The sequence below is a fragment of the Ochotona princeps genome, chromosome 10 (assembly GCF_030435755.1).
Source record: "Ochotona princeps isolate mOchPri1 chromosome 10, mOchPri1.hap1, whole genome shotgun sequence".
Lineage (NCBI taxonomy): Eukaryota > Metazoa > Chordata > Mammalia > Lagomorpha > Ochotonidae > Ochotona > Ochotona princeps.
The window spans coordinates 59,504,412-59,522,479 of record NC_080841.1 but is presented as its reverse complement, the minus strand read 5'-3'; the positions used below and the strand labels follow the sequence as shown (position 1 = coordinate 59,522,479).

Sequence of the window (18,068 nt, the reverse complement as noted above, 5' to 3'; positions counted from 1 at the left end):
AACATTTTATGCATCAGTTTCACAGTACACTAGATATATCTTATCTTAAAGAGACTTTATGAACCGAAAGACAGATCTAGAATAAATCATGAAAAATAAGAATTTGGAATATGTTGAAGACGGAAGGCAGCATAAAGAGAAGACTGAAGCCATTCCAGAGATGATGGTTGCAGATTTATCTGTGAATTAGCAAATTCATGAAGAAACAGGAACCTCAGAAAGAATAAATAAAAGAAACACACACAGAGGCGTCATTTAAAAACTACAAAAATCTCAAAAGTAGTCAACAATCACTCAATTTAGTCAAACAACAGTTAAAACTTTCACTGATTTTTCAACAGCAACAATGGAGGCTAGGTGGCAATGGAATCTATCTTTAATGTTATGTAAGAAAATACCTGTAAGGTAAAAATTCTATATCCAGTAAAAATATACCTAGAGAATGAGTTAAGGCAAATCAGTTTTCAAGCATACAAGAGCTATGAGAATTCCTCCAAATACATATATAATTACAAGATAGGAATAATGGTGTTTTCAGAAAAAGAAAAGTAATTCTAGATAAAATGTCAGAAATACAGGCAAGAAAGAAGTAATCCAAATGGAGGAATTGGCAAGTTGGATTGAAAAGTTGTGTGATTCTTAAAAAGAAAGAAAGAAAGAAAGTAAGAAAGAAAGAAAGAAAGAAAGAAAAAGAAAAGAAAAGAGAAAAGAAAGGGTGCGTGACTCTGAAGAGCTGTGAGGAATTGCTTTATAGGGTGAGGTTATCTCCCCCATATGTTAATTAGAAATTATATTTGGCTATATTCTGAAAAAAAGTTAAGGGCATACCTTCACTCCTCACATCATAATTTGGAATATATTTCATTTCTATTTTGTGGTAGAGGAAAATGAGATGCCATAAATGAAAAATATATGGAAAGATATATTTTTTACAATATAAATGGAATAAAAAATTTATGAAGTAATAGACTGATTAATACTATTTGCATTAATATATCAATTAGAATCTGTTTAAACCACATGTGGGTGAGACCTATGGGTGGAAACAGGTTGGATAAAGGGCTCTTCTGAGCTTTGAGATACTATTTTACCCAACAAATCACATATGTATTAATAGATTTAAAAAATAGATAATACATTTCCAAAGAAAAACTCAAAGATCTCAGTTTTTGATGAATACAGAAATATCACTTTATCTGGCAGCCAATAACTCCCATTTTCCCTTATGTGAACTGGAAATACAAATGCAAACTTCTGATGTTTCTTATTCCAGAATAGGACAAATAGTAACATTTTCTAGTAGTTTGTAAGGAAATGCAAACATTACTTTGGGGATAACGTAACTTTCAGCACAGGCTATGTGTACTTTCAGTGTTCTTTTCAGCCATATAATTTTTTTTAAAGATTTATTCATTTTATTACAGCCAGATATACAGAGAGGAGGAGAGACAGAGAGGAAGATTTTCCGTCCGATGATTCACTCCCCAAGTGAGCCACAATGGGCCGGTGTGCGCCGATCCGAAGCCGAGAACCAGGAACCCCCTCCGGGTCTCCCACGCAGGTGCAGGGTCCCAGTGAATGGAGCCGTCCTCAACTGCTTTCCCAGGCCACAAGCAGGGAGCTGGATGGGAAGTGGAGCTGCCGGGATTAGAACCAGTGCCCATATGGGATCCCGGGGAGTTCAAGGCAAGGACTTTAGCTGCTAGGCCACGCCGCCGGGCCCTCAGCCATATAATTTTACAATTCATCCTAAACTCTATGAAAGCAACAGTTCTGAATTGTTGAGACCCCAAGTTCTTATTCTAAAGATAGACCAGGAATGCTGCCAAAGATTCTAGTCCATTGTCCTCAGAAGACATCATCATTGAACAGAATTACTGTGTCCACATCAATGCTGTTGAGTAGCCCACTCAGTGCATTCCTGTCTCACATTATACACTCTGTCACTGCCCTTTATTTCCAGGTGTTGCTACTGCATGTCTTGCCTCTTTCTTAAGATCACTATGCTAAAATGAAAGTTTATTTCAATGGTTTAACTGAATTAGTTCAGGAATGTTTTCTGTAGGCAGGAATATCTGGATGACAAAGTGGATATTTGACATAAACTCAATTTCACTCACAAAGCAGATCATCGTCCCAGGCAACAGAGAGAGAGGAACAAAAGGGTACTTGGCACTCACTCACCTGCCGGAGTTTGACTCCTACCATGGAGGCACTGCTGTCAAGCACAAACACCACATTCTTGGGTAAAGGAGGAAGGTCTTTAGGAGCAAAATAATGCACAAAATAGCCATTTAGAACCTAGCAGAGAAAAAAGGAAGTAAAAATTGTAGTGCCCAAATTAAGGAAGACAAATGTTTAAAGTGGGTAATATATGAAATTTTTGAAGGTTAACATAATGAAAGGAAATTCAAGGTCACATTCTACACTCAAATAAAATTATCCGTGGCCCAAGAGAATTGATCACTTATGAATATCTGCAAGGAAATAATTTCCCCATAAAATGTCATTGAACTACTTAATTTTTTATTTTCTAACCTGATCTGATCTTTGCTATCTTCCTATTTTTTTTTTTTTCAGAAGGTACATCACAAGTTGAGGCACCAAGGTTGTCTATATTCTGGGCGCACATCTAAACATTTTAATATTCACACCCTGTCTCTGGAGTAATAAAACCCAGAGGGAAATGAGACACAGAGCAATCTCTTTTAATTAAAATTGAAGATGAACTAAAATTCTAACCTCATCTAAAACACCATACGGAAAATTATATTACAGATTTCATTTACTCTCTGGATTACTGGAGCAGGAAATAGGTGCCCTCTGCTTCCAGCTAGAGAACACCACTGGTGTCTTTGAAAACATATTTGGGTTTAAAAACTTTTTAGCAAGACCCAAAAGTTCTTCCTCCTGCAAGTTTCTACAGGTATGAGTCTGACTAAAAGATCAAGTAGCCAGTAGGAAATTACAGTCACAAACCCCTTACCTGGATGTCCCCAATGCTCTGCTCCCTGTTAACATCATATCGAATGATGAAATCTCCCAGAATTCCATTCTGGGCAATTCTGGCTTGTTGTACCACACTAGGTTTAAAAACAATTTCAGCAAATGTTTCATTTTGGTTGATAAGAGTAGAAGGAGGAGGTCCAGAATCATCTGCAAATAAGATATAAACATAATTAATAACTGAGCAGATAAATCTTTTTCTGGGGGAGGAAGACCTCTTTAAAAAAAAATCAAATAACGTGTTTGAACAAGAGAGCTCCCGTTTGCTGGTTCACTCTCCAGGTGTCTGCAATGGCTGAGACTGTGCTAAAGCCAAGAGGAGCCCAGAACCTAATATGGGTCTCCCACATGGATAGCAGAAATTCAATTACTCATCACCACTGAGGGTCCCAGGGTTTGAATTAGTGGTGAGCTAGATTCAGGTGACACAGTGGGTATCAAACTCAGCTTCTCTGATAATAAATGCCCACTGCTGCTCTGCTCCCCATTGCACCCCATTACACACACACACACACACACACACACACACACACACACACACACACACTTGTTTGCTAATGCTACCTATGTGTAGTAAACTACCAATTACTTGTCCTACGGGAATTTCCCATATTCTGCATCTTGTGGTAAATCCTTTAACTTGCTGCTCTTGTCCTCTAGTTTCTAACCTTGACTTAACATTCATGATATCCTAGAGAAGCTATTCAAAAATATTGACATTCAGACCAAAGATGCTCATTACTAGGGTTTGGGATATAGCCTGGGCATCAAAATTATAAAATCTGCCCTTCTGCTGCCAATGTGCAGTCAAAGTTGAGACCCACAAGCTCTACCTCCTATGTTCTCTCACATTCTGGTGGATGGAGCTGAAAGCATGCCTAGGTTCAGGTTTAATGCTGTTGAACCTTCATAGAGGATGAATACTCAGGGGAGAATCATCTTTGGAAGATTGTCTCATAGGTAAGACTGAACATACCTACTTTGTCATATCTGAGGATAAAGACGTGCTGGCATTGTGCTGCAGCAAGGTAAGTCATTGCTTGCAATACACAGCATCTAATATGGGAATGCTAACCAAGGCCTGGCTGTTCTGTTTCCAGTCCAGCTCCCTGTAAAGCAGCAGATAAAGGCCCAAACGCGGGATTCCTGTCGCACACATGGCACATCTGGATGGAGCTCTAAGCTCCAGACTTCAGCCTGCCTTGACCACAGTCTTGATTACTTAGTGAGCAAACCAACAGACTGCCATTCCTTCTATGTACCTTTATCCCTCTCTATCATTCTACCTTTCAGATAAATCAATAAATCTTTTTAAAAAGAGAGAAGAATAAATTACAGACCCTTCATGATGTATTTCTAATGTGGTAAGATTGACAGTGGGGTGAAAGTATTCTCAGCCAGACCTCCCTCCCATTATAAAATTGCCATAATATTTTACTTAATTAATTTTACTATTCAATGCTGGCATTATACCCATTACTTCATGACAGTTGCAAAATGTTGATTTCTAATTCTATTATTCCTTCTATTTGAAATCATTCCATAAAGAAGATCATTCCCTCATCAATCATTTGGTTTTCTTAACCTGCTAGTTGTTCAGGAACTGTATTACTTTTAAAGAACACCCCATTTATCAAAGTTTTCCCAGTATTAATCTTATGGCTACATATTGCAATTATAAAAAGAAAGATAGTGTTTATCTGTGTGTGAGTTATGAAAATTTAGCATGACAAAGACAAAAAAGCACTTGATTTTTAACTCATAAACTTCTATTAGAACACGGAGAATTACTAAACAGAATGCCCTTCTTTGTGAATTCAGATAGCACCCTATCTATGCACTTGAAACTAAAAATTCAAAGTATAAGATCTACCTACATCATGAAGAACATGAAAACAGGGGCAGACACGTTGGCTAAGGTAACACATTGGTTAGGAATGGTTAGGAGTCCAGTGGTTTGAGTCCAGACTAAGGCTGCTGATTCTAATTTCCTACTGGCGTAGATTCCTATTGATATGTCCAACATGGTAGAATTTCAAAGTCATGTTAAGTGAAAACATCAGATACGAAAGAGTGACTTCCACATCTATGATTCCAATGTAAAACAGTGGCTACTTTTGGAAATGTGAGAGCTGACTGGGTAAAAAGCAACAGGGAATCTTTTAGTTCTATGCCTTGACCCAGAAAGTAATTACATGGCTGTGTCCTTACATAAAATTTCATCAAGATATACACATTGTATTTGTGTATTTAATGCTAGGTGTTCCTCAAAAAAAAAAAAAAAAAAGGAGGGGTGGGGGCCCGGTGGCATGGCCTAGTGGCTAAAGTCCTCGCCTTGAATGTGCCCCGGGATCCCATATGGGCACCGGTTCTAATCCCGGCAGCTCCACTTCCCATCCAGCTCCCTGCTTGTGGCCTGGGAAAGCAAGCGAGGACAGCCCAATGCATTGGGACCCTGCACCTGCATGGGAGACCCAGAAGAGGTTCCTGGTTCCCGGCATTGGATCGGCACAGCACCGGCCCATTGCGGCTCATTTGGGGAGCGAATCATCGGACGGAAGATCTTCCTCTCTGTCTCTCCTCCTCTCTGTATATCTAACTTTGTAATAAAAATAAATAAATCTTTTAAGAAAAAAAAAAGGAGGGGTGGATGGAGAGGAGCAGCCTGGTGGTGTGCTGAGCTGGTCTTCTGCCTGTGGTGCTGGCATCCCATACGAATACTAGTTCAAACCTCAGCTGCCCCAATTCCCATCCAGTTTCCTGCTAATGTAACTGGGGAAGCAGTGGAAGATGAGTCTTTGGAAGGAAGGCTTGGAGGAAGCTCCTGGCTCCTGGATTCAGATTGGCTCAGTTGTGCTCACTGCAGCCATTTGGAAAGTAAACTGGAAGGTCTTGCTCCTTCTCTGTGTAACTACTCCTTTTAAATAAAAATAAATAAATCTCTAAAAATGCATGTTTGTTGGAAGTTTGACAATAGAATAGATTAGACAAGTACTCTCTGGCATAGGGCATAACAATATTATTTTCCATCCCAGATCCCTATCTATTCTGTTCTTGGGATAAATATGTTTCTGTAAGCATTTATACACAAATTAGGTAATTCCTAGCAATTTCAGATAGCAGAATTAGAACCAGACATAGAATTACCAGGAAACCCTTGTCAGTGCAGTGCTGGTAAACTCTAAGAAAAGATGCTGCATTGGTATGGGCAGCTTTCACAACTCATCTCACAGAAGTGTTTAAACCAAGTCTGCAATAGTGACCCACAGGGAAGGAGGGTGTGGAGTAGTTCCCACGGTTTGGCCTTCAACCAGTAGCATTGACATCACCTGCATTCTGGCTATAAATGCCAATTATCAGACCATCGTAGAAACTCTGAATCAGAAACTTCAGGGATGGGACACTACGATGTGTATTTTAACAAGACACCCCTGCCTCATGTTGAAGAACTATACTGTTATAATAGTATGTTGGAAAATACTTGGCAGGGGGAGGAACGCAGAGGATGGAAGGGGAAATCCCTGAGCCTATGGAATTGCACCATAAAAGATAAAATTTTTTTAAAAAAGACACCTTCCACCCAGGTAATTGATCTCTGCCCATAGAAATTCCATGGGTGTCTTACACACATTCTATATGCCTGATATGTAGAAAATTGGCCATAACATTTGTTGTGTGTAATTAGACAACATTGAGATTATCTCTAAGATTCTACAATAATTAGATCTGACTCCCTTTGTACTGCCAGCATGTACCTACTTTGTCTTGCTTCAGATCTGTCTCATCAAAATGCTTTTTACAAGTACCCTGAATTAATACCATTCACGGCTGAACGAAAGCAAGAGTGATTAAAAAGTATAATTTCCTTTTTCATAATTCATTTGACTAGACTCTTTGATATAGACCATGAGAAAGTATAGTGTATTATTATTTTGGTTTCCTATTGACCTCTGGTGTTTGCTCATTCATGATGAAAATTCATGAGCTTCCTCTAAATGGGATTATTTCACAGGCTCAAAGACTGAATTGATTCTCAATTTTGTTGCTCACCAAGAAACCAAGAGTACAATACTGACTTCCACACACTAAATACTAAAAGTAATTATGACTCAATGAATTTTCCACTACCTATTTTTTTGAAGTTCACTGGAAACAGTTCCAGAGTAACATCTGCATAAAGAGGGAGATGAAAAGTGTGCTAAGTAGGTTGGTATAGGATGTTCAACAGTTGCTGAACAAAATCACCAAGCAGAAGAACACTGTGTAGTTTTTCCCTTACTGTACACTAAGGTGCATCCTAACTGAACACACAATATTTCACAAGCACAATGAGCTGTGTTAGCAGGCCCCTGAGAGTCAGATCAAGTGTTCTAAGGATAATGAAGAGGCAAGGGATGAGTTTCCGAGCTGATCAGAGAGAGAAAGTCTGACCTGTTTTTCTAATGAGGACCCATGCATCTTTTCTTTCTGTCTTCTTTCCTTCTGAAGGTGTAAGCAGGGATAAACGGCTGAGGCTCCTAAAACCATCCCCTGCTTTCATTGAGACACTGTTGGACTTGTCTCATGCATGCAATATGACCTAAGTATTCACAAGTGCCTCCAGCCACCTATGAGAAAACTGACTAACCACTGCTTCTCCTTCTGCTTCTCAGGTCGTGGAAGTCCCACATAGCACTCTTTCCACCTAAAGCACAGTCTTTCAGAGCAAGAAGTAATGTGTCATCTTTTGAAGTCACAGACAACTGAAATAGATCTAGCATTTGCAGACTCCAAATGAAGAGCTTAATACTTCTTATGTTTTAATAATTGAACTAAATTTTTATTTACTATCCCAATATTTTCAGGAAAGAGAATTTACATCTGATTTATAATTTATTCTACAGATGGATTCTAACATACGAAATATACTCTAGAGGTGTTTTTTAAATTCATGGAAAAAACACTGTCAAGCATTACTTCTGCTTTTAGTTGGCAATAGCAATGACCAAGAGACATCAGATTCTTAGGGTTAGTGGTATGACAATTATTTACCAAGGATAAAATGATTAACAATAGCTTTTCCTAAATAAAGTTAAAATATACCTAATTAGTGACATATTTGTACATTGGCACCCACCATCAAAATAACTTATCCAAATGTATGCTTCCAAGTTACTGTAGCAGAAAACTTAAGGGCTGATATGGAAAGATCTTTAGAAAGTAGAAATCAAGCAGCAGATCTAACAAAAACAGTGAGGCCATCATTCCCATGGAAAAACACCAGGTATCTGTATTACAGCTTTAATTGATTTTCAAATGTGCATGAAAGCATGCAAACAACACAATTTAATGCCACAGCAACTACTGTGTAAAATTTAGGGAGCTACAGCCTTACTTATCATCACTATAAGCCTACTAGCAACTCCCAGTTCCTTCCCCCATTCCCCAGGGACCAGCCTGCAGGGACTCTGCCCAGAAACCAAGAGTGCACCTGTGGGGGCCACCTTTGCTGATGCACTGAGTCAAATGAGTCAAATGCATAAGGGAACACTGGAACATTCAAAGAAAGCTTCACAGGAAAAGTGACATTTTGGTAAACTAACTCAGTGACATTCAGTACTGCTAACTTCAAACAACTGCAGTTACAGAGAAATTCATTTCAGCAAAGCAAGCCTCACCCAGAAGGAAGTATTTTGATATTTCAGGCACAACTCTAAGCAATCAAGCGTATTTGAAGTGCAGATCGGGTATCTTCCTTCATTTTCAAAATTTTACTTGTTCAAATACTTGAAAAGTCCCCTAGCATCTACATGAATCAACAGTTAGCTTCAGCTTCTGTACCTGAGTCCCACAGCCATGGGATCATTGTCAGGGTAAGTGAGATCACACACTGAGGTGTCAGCAAGAGGCTTGACACACATCAGTGTGCATCCACTTCTCCCTCAGCAGGGAGCTTCTGTACTCTTTATTCTTGGCAAAATAAAACATATGAGGATAAATATACCCTTAAACACACAGTTTACAGCACTAAGAGCTTAATAAAATTAAATAATAATTATTTGGAAAAGTCAAACATAGGGGCCAACATGGTGATGTAACAGGCTAACCCTACACCTATGAGTGCCAGCATCCCATATAGATACCACTTGGCGTCCCAATGCGCCACTTCTGATACAGCCCTCTGCATATGGTCTGGGGAAAGCAGCAGAAGACAGCCCAAGTCCTGGGGACGCTGCATCCATGTGGGAGACCTGGAAGAGGCTTCTGGCTCCTGGCTTCTGATCAGCTCAGCTCTGGCCATTGTATGCCTTTGGGGAGTATGGGGAGTGAACAACAGAAGGACATCTTTCTCTCTCTCTCTCTTCTCTCTCTTTCTCTCTCTCTCTGACTCTCCTCTGTATGTGTAATATCTGCCTTTCAAAAAAAATCTTTCAAAATGTAAATATTTATGTAAATATATTTCCATAAATAACCATCATTACAAAGTTTAATGGAATCTGTAGCTATCCAAGAATGCCCTAAAATTACAATCAGAATTTTGCATGTAAGGGCATAAGTAAAGATTTTTCTGAAGATGGGGTCCATAGATTTCACAACATTCTCCTAGGAGTCTGAAGAATGGTAAGAACCACATGTGTAAGTGCCTTGAGAATTCCTCTGCCTGCTCCTACCTTGTCATGACAAAGCATTTTAAATATCCTACAGGAGACTTGCAGAAAACAAAACAAACGTACTTAGTTTTTGCCTGAAATAAAGATGTCAGTCACAAATAGATACCCCCCCCCTTCATAAACCACCACACGAGGAAAAGAAGAATCCAGTTGCTTTGGAAAAGCATCTAAAGGTGAAAAGACTCAGGGGCAAAGAGTCATGTTCAAGGACATCAGTTGCAAGCTATAACCCTTTGGGTCAATGGACAGAAGGATTTCCTGGCCTGCGTTTCCTGTAGACTTGGGGTCTGGCTACCACTGGGAGGGAGAAGCAGCCAAGCACTGGCGTTTTACAAAAGGATTTCCGAACAAACACTGCATGCTCATTTCCCCCTTGGAAAGATGCTAAATAGTCTGTTAACAGAATTTGCTCACCTGAGAGTCTACGAGATAATTTCTTAAGATTAGGGCTACCAAAAATATTGTGACTAATTGGGCAAGTGCCCTGTCACAGTAGCAGTTGTGACAAATCTCAAGCCAATCAGAATAAAGAGGGTTGAATGAAAAACTGGTAAAGCCAAAGCAACCAAGATGAGAAAGATTTTGTTTAAATAAATCTTTGTTTTCACAAATTTTTTATTATATATGGTTTTACTATGATATCTCAGTATTGATAGTCACCATTTAAGTCCTTTTGGAAAGCAGTGTCATATAGATATGATAGCAATGTACAGCAGAGAGTTTTAATGCAAATGCGCAATTGATGGTATTCAAATTAAACTCCATCATTTCATAGTTAGATGTTTGTCCTTAGCAAATTAGTTTTTCTCACTACTTACTGAAAACTCTGTTTCCATAAAGTCATGCATTGGGATGCCACGAGTGTCTGTAGTTTACTGACTTCGCAAAACAGACTATGCCCAAGAATGAGTGCAACTGCTTCACCAACAAGTGCATGCTCTGAAAGCAGTTAACCACTAAACATATGTACTATCTTCGTCTGTTACATTTTGTGTCTGTTTGAGACCTCTAACACTGGCTGCTCTAAGTATCTGAAATGGGACCAAGTAGAATTCACTGAAAGCAATGCTGGAACAGCAAGAGGATATGAGATGGTAGAACCTGTGTTAAATGGCTTTGTATTGGCTCTGGCATGCAGGCAGAATACAGTCTAATAACTGAGAAATACTAGATGGCATTTTATAAAACCAGTGTTACAGAGAATTTTATTATTCAAAATTACCAATTCTACATGTCCATTAGAAAGATTACTGTTTTAAAAAAATGAAAATACAGAAAATAACAAATATTGGTAAGGTTGTGGCGAAATTAGAACTCTTTGCCTTGCTGGAGCAATGTGAACTGCTGTAACCACTATGGAAAACAGTATGGCAGCTTCTTAAAAATGAGAAACAGAACTTCCATATGATTCAGTAATTCCACTTCTGGTTATTTACCCAAAAGAACTTAACACAGGATCCCCAAAACACATTTACACATTTAAGTTCATAGTAGTATTATTCATAAAAGCCAAAAAGTGGGAGAAATCAAAGTGTCTTTGGTGGACCTGGATAAACAAAATATGGTTTAAAACAGAGAAGGTGGAATACAATGTAGCCTTGAAAGGAACCATTTTGGTATATGCTCCCACATGGCTGAAGTTTATGGACATACTAAATGAAATAAACCAATCACAAAAAGACAAACACTACATTATTCTAATTACAAGCATCAGAGGTCTCTAATCAAACTCATAGAAACATGTAGTAGAATGGCACTTGCTGGCAGAAGAGAAAAAACTAAATGTGTCTAATGGGTGCAAGGTTCTAGCTCAGGAAGATGGAAAAGCTCAGGAGATGTTTGCACAGCACTGTGAGCACACCACTACTGAACTGCACACTTAGAAATGCTTAAATTGATAAATTTTACCTTTTGCAGCAATTAAAGTTTTGTTTTAAAAAATGTGTTATTTTATACTAAAGTGAAATAGACACGAGACAGCTGAATGGCACCTTATAGCCAATTTAAGGTATATAGCAGCCGGTCCTGTATATAAACTAAAATTGAAATGTCAATGAGCTAATCATAGGATGTGGTTAAGAACTTGCTTTTTTTTTTTTTTTTAACATACTGGTTACTCAAAACCATGTCAATTCCATAATGTTGCAAATTGCTGTTGATGTTATATTGGAACTCTTAATTGACTGGGATGATATTCTACCAGCTCTAACTTCGGAACAGAAATGGTCTCCCTAAGAAACTATTCAACCCATCTGGACAATAAGTAGCTGGACCCTATGCTTGGTATACGTTTGCAAGGAAAGAATCTTGACTGAATTTGAACTGTAATACTGCACCAAGGTGGAGGAAGCCACCAGGGGGGAGGGGCGTGGGGAGGGATGGGGGAATTCCCAGAGCCTATGAAACTGTCACATAATGCAAAATAATTAATAAAAAAAATGTGTTATTTTAGCCTACATATTTATTCCTTTACACACGTATATTAGGATATAAGGTAGATTTTTACAAAAACACTATGTTTATTATTTGAAAGGCAGAGTGACAGGGAGGGCCAGCAACAATCTTCCATCCCTGGTTCACTCCCCAAATTTCAACAACAGCTATCACTGGGTCAGGCCAAAGCCAGCAGTCCAGAACTCTAACTGGGCCTGCCACATGAATGACAGCAACCTGTGCACTTTGCCATCTTTCATTGCTTTTACAGGTGCATTAACAGGAAGACCAATGAGAAGCCAGAACTCAAATTGTCACTGCTATAGCACACTGAGTGACCCTAGAGTTTATCTAAATTGCCACTATGATTCAACAACAGTGATGATGTCATAGACACCTTTAGCTTGCAGGCACGAAGCACAGAAACAAGAACATGCTGGGATACAAGACAAGCTTGTTGATGTTGAGTATTCACTGTAGAGTTGGCTAATCCTATCACCACACAGTTGGGCCGAAAAGTAGAGGAATCATTGAAGGAAATGAAGTGTTCCATCCAGCACGTGTCTTGGCAGGTGTAACAGATGTTCTCAATAAACTGTGTCACATCCCTTGGACTCAGCTGTGGTTTCACACACAGCTGTGGTACACCATGTCATTACATACTGCAACATACATTTCATATGCCAAACCAAGACACCAAGAGAAAGCAAACAACAGAAGGAAGTCTCAAAGGGAAGAGTAGGTTACTTCCCAATAGTTCTACACCACGGACAGACGGGTAACACCTCTTCTCCACCCTTCCAGGTCTTTCTTACTGTGGTTGTTCACAGATGACCTTCCCCAAAACCACAGCCAATGTCAGGACAAACAAGATAATATGGGTTTTCATACTGTCATTAAAAACAAAACAAAACCAACTCTGGAGCCAAAATGATTCATACCTGATGAACTTCTGCACTGAACAATACTGGAATCCTCAAATAACAACCAGATTGTTTCCTGGCAAATATACAAATATTTCAGCAAGGCCAAACACAGTCATGGCCTTCCAGCTGCTGAATGGAGACAGGGCTGGGGGGAAAACCTGGAACTGGGGATTTAACAGTCAGTACCAATGTAGCCCTTTATTATGTTAGAATTGCCAAGTGTGGCAAATCAAAATACGGATGTTCAGTTACACATAATTTATGATAGACAATGAGTAACTTTTCATTAAGTCTCAAATACTGTCTTGGACTTACTTTTTTAATCTGAAATTCAAATGTAATTAGTCCACATTTGATCATATCATATAATCAAAATGTAGCTTAACTCGATTTTTATCACTGATGTTTCCTGGAACCAAAGGTGAATTGTTCATCCTGTCCCCTAATCTCTCCTTTATTAAAAAATGAGAGTTAGATCTCTCTTGCTTCTCTAAGCTTGTGAAAGACTTGTAGTCAGCTGCTAGAAAATAATGCACATTTGCTTTGAGAGCCTGTGTAGGAAGCAAGATTCTAACAACCCAGAAAGTGTGTTTTTCATTTTCACAGAAAGTAAAAACAATTATTTCTTTGTTTTTGTGCATCCTGACCTACACTAACAATTTTGTGCAATTCAGAAAACTTTTATTTGTTCTATTTGTCTGATTGAATTTAGTTGCTTCAAAAAAATTGATCCTCAAAGCAGTTAACTGATAATTCTAGCCCATAGACTTCACTAAGGTGCTCAGGTCTAACTTTTATGCTGATAAAGATTTAAACCTGACAATTCTTTCACATCTAAGCTCTAAGACTCAACATAAAGGTTTCCAGCTGAACTTGTAAATGTCAAATTGGGAGGGATTGTAACTGTCCTATGTTTTGCTATCTAGTATTAAACAAAGAGAAGACTTCACGTTCTGGTCAGTACTTACGACACCTGATGACTTTCACCTTCTACCAACAACCCTCTAGATCTACCCCGCTGAAGAACCCCCTTCTGCCTTTTCCCCTCTACAGCCCTTCTCAGAATGAAGCAGCCAGAGTGGTCATCACCCCCTGTCTCTAATAGCAGTTAGGATCCATTCTCGGGGAGGAAATGTAAGGAGTCAGATGGGCGAAGAGGCAATTAGGCTCTCTGGTCCCTAGTGAAGTTACCTGTGTAAAATATAAAACGTTGCTTTTCCCCATTGCTTACCCCTTCAAGACTACATTCTCCCTAGCTTCACCCTAGCTGCCTTGAGGGAGAACAAAGAGACAGAATCAACATATCACTTCCCATCTCTCAGAGTGACTGTCGTGACAAAAGCAATGAGACATAGCCCATACTAACCAAATTTCCGTGTTACTTTCAAAGAGATGGTGACTGAGTTTTCAGCTTATCATTATATTGGGAGAAGGAAGCCACCAGTCCCATCTTATGGTGTCCTTTGGTTCTGGATCAGGTGATAGACAATGCTGCCCATTCAGAATAAGTTTTTTTTTTTCTTGCCCTTTGAGTGACTCATTTTGTTCCCCCTCCCACCAGATGATGCGTAAAAGACACTACTTCCATAATTTCCTCAGGTCTTTTCTTCCTTGGAGCCCTCCTCCTGTTGTTATGGCAGGAGATCTTTGGCAGGAAACCTCTCATTCATTCTCTTAAATAAACCTTGCTCTGAACAATAAAAAAAAAAAAACAAGCAAAAACAATCTGTGCCAGGTGCACAATCCAGTGGCATTGAGTGCATCCACAGTGTTGTGCAACCACCAACTGTAACAAGTTCCAAAACATTTTCTTTACACCCACAGACAGTTTAACACCCATTAGACAATCACTCTTCATTCTTCCTACTTTCCAGCCCCTGACAATCACCAGTCTGCTATATTTGTAATCAGTTTGCCTATCCTGGACATTTCAAATAAAGTAATTATGCAACATGAGATCTTGAGTTGAGTCTGGAGTTGTTCATTTTTCAAAATATTGTACAGGTCCACCATATTATAGCACATTAGTGTTTTCTTCTGTTTTATGCAAAGTAAAATTCCATTGGATGCAAATAGCATACTCTGCTCACCCAATCATCTGTTAATGCGCACCTGAGTTATGTCCATATTGTGACTCTTGCAAATACTGGTATTGTGAACATTTCTGTACAAGTAATGAGTTCCTGTTTCCAATGATTTTGGAAAATACCCAGAGGAATTGCTGAATCATGTAGTTTAACTGTTTAAGAAAATCTCAAATATTTTTCACAGCTGCACCTGTGACATTCTCATCAGCAATGTACAGCAGTCGAATTTCTCATTATCTTTGCCAGCACTTATTATTTTCTTTTTTGTATTCCCACTACTGTCATTCAGGTGAGTGTGAAATGATATTTCTCCGTGGTTTTGATTTGCATTTTCCTAATGCTTAATTGCTGTGAGTTTCCTTTTCTTATGTTCATCAGCCATTTGTATATCTTACTCAAAAAGAATGTCTATTTAATAACTTTGTCCATATTTTGACTGGGTCTTTTCTCCTTCTGGGGTAGAATTATAAGAATTTGTTGTACAATTTGGACATTTGAGTTGGCCAGATATTTTAATTGCAAACACTTCCTCTCATTCTGTATTTTTCTTTTAAGAATGTGTGTTTTTAGCGCATAAAGCAGTGTTCTTTCTTCCTTCTGTGTTCTTGAGTATGAAGCACTCCCCAGTGCTTTACTACATGGCAGGAGAACATGGAAACAGTTACAAAGATCTCATTTCCAGAACTAAAATTTCCATTTTATGTTAGGTCACAGTAAAGTCACATTGCCCCCTCGTTTTTATACATACTAGGGATTGAAGTTACCCAGGAACCACAGCATGTGGGCTTGGAAACAGACGTGGTCACTCAGAGAAAAAAGCTTACAGGTGCAGAGGAGTAGGACTCAAAACCAAGCACTGATGGAAAATAAGAAGTTGTAGTCCAGACTGTATGCTGTACTGCATACTAGAACAGCATGGAGATCTTTAAAAATAAATCCCTGGCTTTAGATACAGATATTCCAATGTAATCGCCATAGGGAGTCTTAAGCAATAGATTTATAATATCCCTCTGGATAATTCTAATGTACAGAACTTTGTCAAACACTATGGATACAGGGTGACACTGAGCCAGACTTTGAAATAAGGCAGAATTAGTGTAGGGAAGACTGGAGGAAGAACAATTTCCACAAGTCCAAGAAGTAATAGCAGGAATCAAGTAAATATGAGAGGCTCTTTGTTTGATACTAAGCTATCCTGAATGATCACACACATCCTTTCTAAGAGAAGAAAGGCTATCTAACGTAATGAGCTTGAGATTACATAACTAAGTCTGCTCCAGCCCTCCTGGTTTGCCAACTGGCACTTTCCCTTCTCAAGTCTCAGTGTTGATGAGCAAAAGTTGGACATGGGAAGAGGTTATTTCCACCAACTATGTGAGTAATTCCATGTTGGTCTGATCCCAGGAGCAAAAACATGCCAACAGAAAAGAAGAATGATACACATATTAATTATGACCTACAGTTAAGAGTGTCCTGAGGGTCCCCTGAAACTAAGGGAAAATTGTGTTAAATAATTTGAAAGCTGTTTCTCCAAGTCAAATCGCTGGCACAGTTATTGCTCTCACAGTTCCCAATCTTTGCTAAGCGTCAAACTCTCCGGGGGTGCTTTTATAAACACAGCTGTCTGAATCTGTAGCCACAGCCAGGGAATGTCAAGTTTCCTTGGACCAAGGTGGGAACAGAGAATGACAGAAAATGGGTGCAAAGATCTTTTCAGATGACAACAAATACTTTGTAAGTGAATTATAATGGTTGAATCACTTTGCAGATGTACTAAAAATCATTGCACTGCACACTTACAATGCATACATTTTGCAGTATATAAACCGAACCTCCATAAAACCATTTTTTTTAAAAAAGCAAGAACTGTAAAGAACAGATTATGAAAGCCAAAGAACCATTCCCATATAGTGGAAAGAATACTCAGCATTACTTTTGATTTTGACAAATACCAAAAGGAATTTAAGGTACTAATAACTTTTTAAGTTTTCCATATAGATCATATAATATTTCCCAAAATAAAGTTCCCTAAAATCAGTCCACTCAATATATTTTAATTCATTCTGAGAGAGCATTTAGTCTAATGGCATTCTTTTTTAACCTCTCCAGATTATTATAAGGTAGTTAAGTTAGACTATCATTGACACAAAAGTGAAGCAATAAATAGAACAGATAACATATCTTACTTTTCACTTTATTTCATTTTGTTTTTCTTCTTGTCATCAAGGACTTTGTCATAAACGAAAAAAATTGCTAGAAGAAAAAAACCCTGAAATTATGTTAAGGCCAGTAATTCAGGTACCATGGGGAGGACAGGGGAAATTGATGAGATTTTCAGAGTACAATAGCCAACCCTAACCCGATGACGTAGTTGGAATATCTGTCTCAACGCCCTTCAGAAGAACATGCTTTCCAGTGAGGCCTCAGGAAAGGCTTTATTTCAAATACTCTGTTGTGGGTCTATCCATTCAGGCAGCCCTGGGATTCCCCGCAACCCATCTGAAGTGTCTGGATTCAAGTCCTGGGATTCCAATCTGAATTCCTGCTGATGTGTACTGTGGGAGGCAGCAGATGATGGCTGAAATATTTGGAGCCCTGCGACCTGTGTGGATTGAGTGCCTGACTCCTGGCTTCAGCTTGTTCTCATCTGTGAATCTTTCTGGAGCCAGAGCTATTCTCTCTGCTGCCAGGAGGGCCCCGGGATCAGTTAATACGGAAATGAACAGGTAGAAACTCCCTAGTCCATAAGTTTAGTTAATAGATCAAACAGAGTGCTTCCTCCCCCAGGCAGGGGAACAGGAATTAACAGACTGTGGAAAGGAACTTGCTAGAGGAACAAAGAGTGTATTAGGAGACTCCCTCTTGCTGTTGAAATGAAAATTCCTCAAACCCCACTCCCTGATGCACACATGACAACCTGTCTTTAAAAGTCTATGCTGGCAATAAGCTTCGGCTATCTATCATCT

General features: G+C 38.9%; 1 protein-coding gene across 1 annotated transcript in view; it reads right to left on the bottom strand.

Moving 5' to 3' along the window:
• The window catches only part of ITIH5 (inter-alpha-trypsin inhibitor heavy chain 5), an 87,025-nt gene that overhangs the window by 33,301 nt on the left and 35,656 nt on the right, over positions 1 to 18,068 (bottom strand). The window contains exons 6-7 of the mRNA XM_058668901.1: positions 2,987 to 3,156; positions 2,185 to 2,301 (exon numbers count right to left, since the gene is read on the bottom strand). Coding sequence (XP_058524884.1) covers positions 2,185 to 2,301; positions 2,987 to 3,156 — 287 coding nt within the window. The remainder of the gene's footprint in view (positions 1 to 2,184; positions 2,302 to 2,986; positions 3,157 to 18,068) is intronic.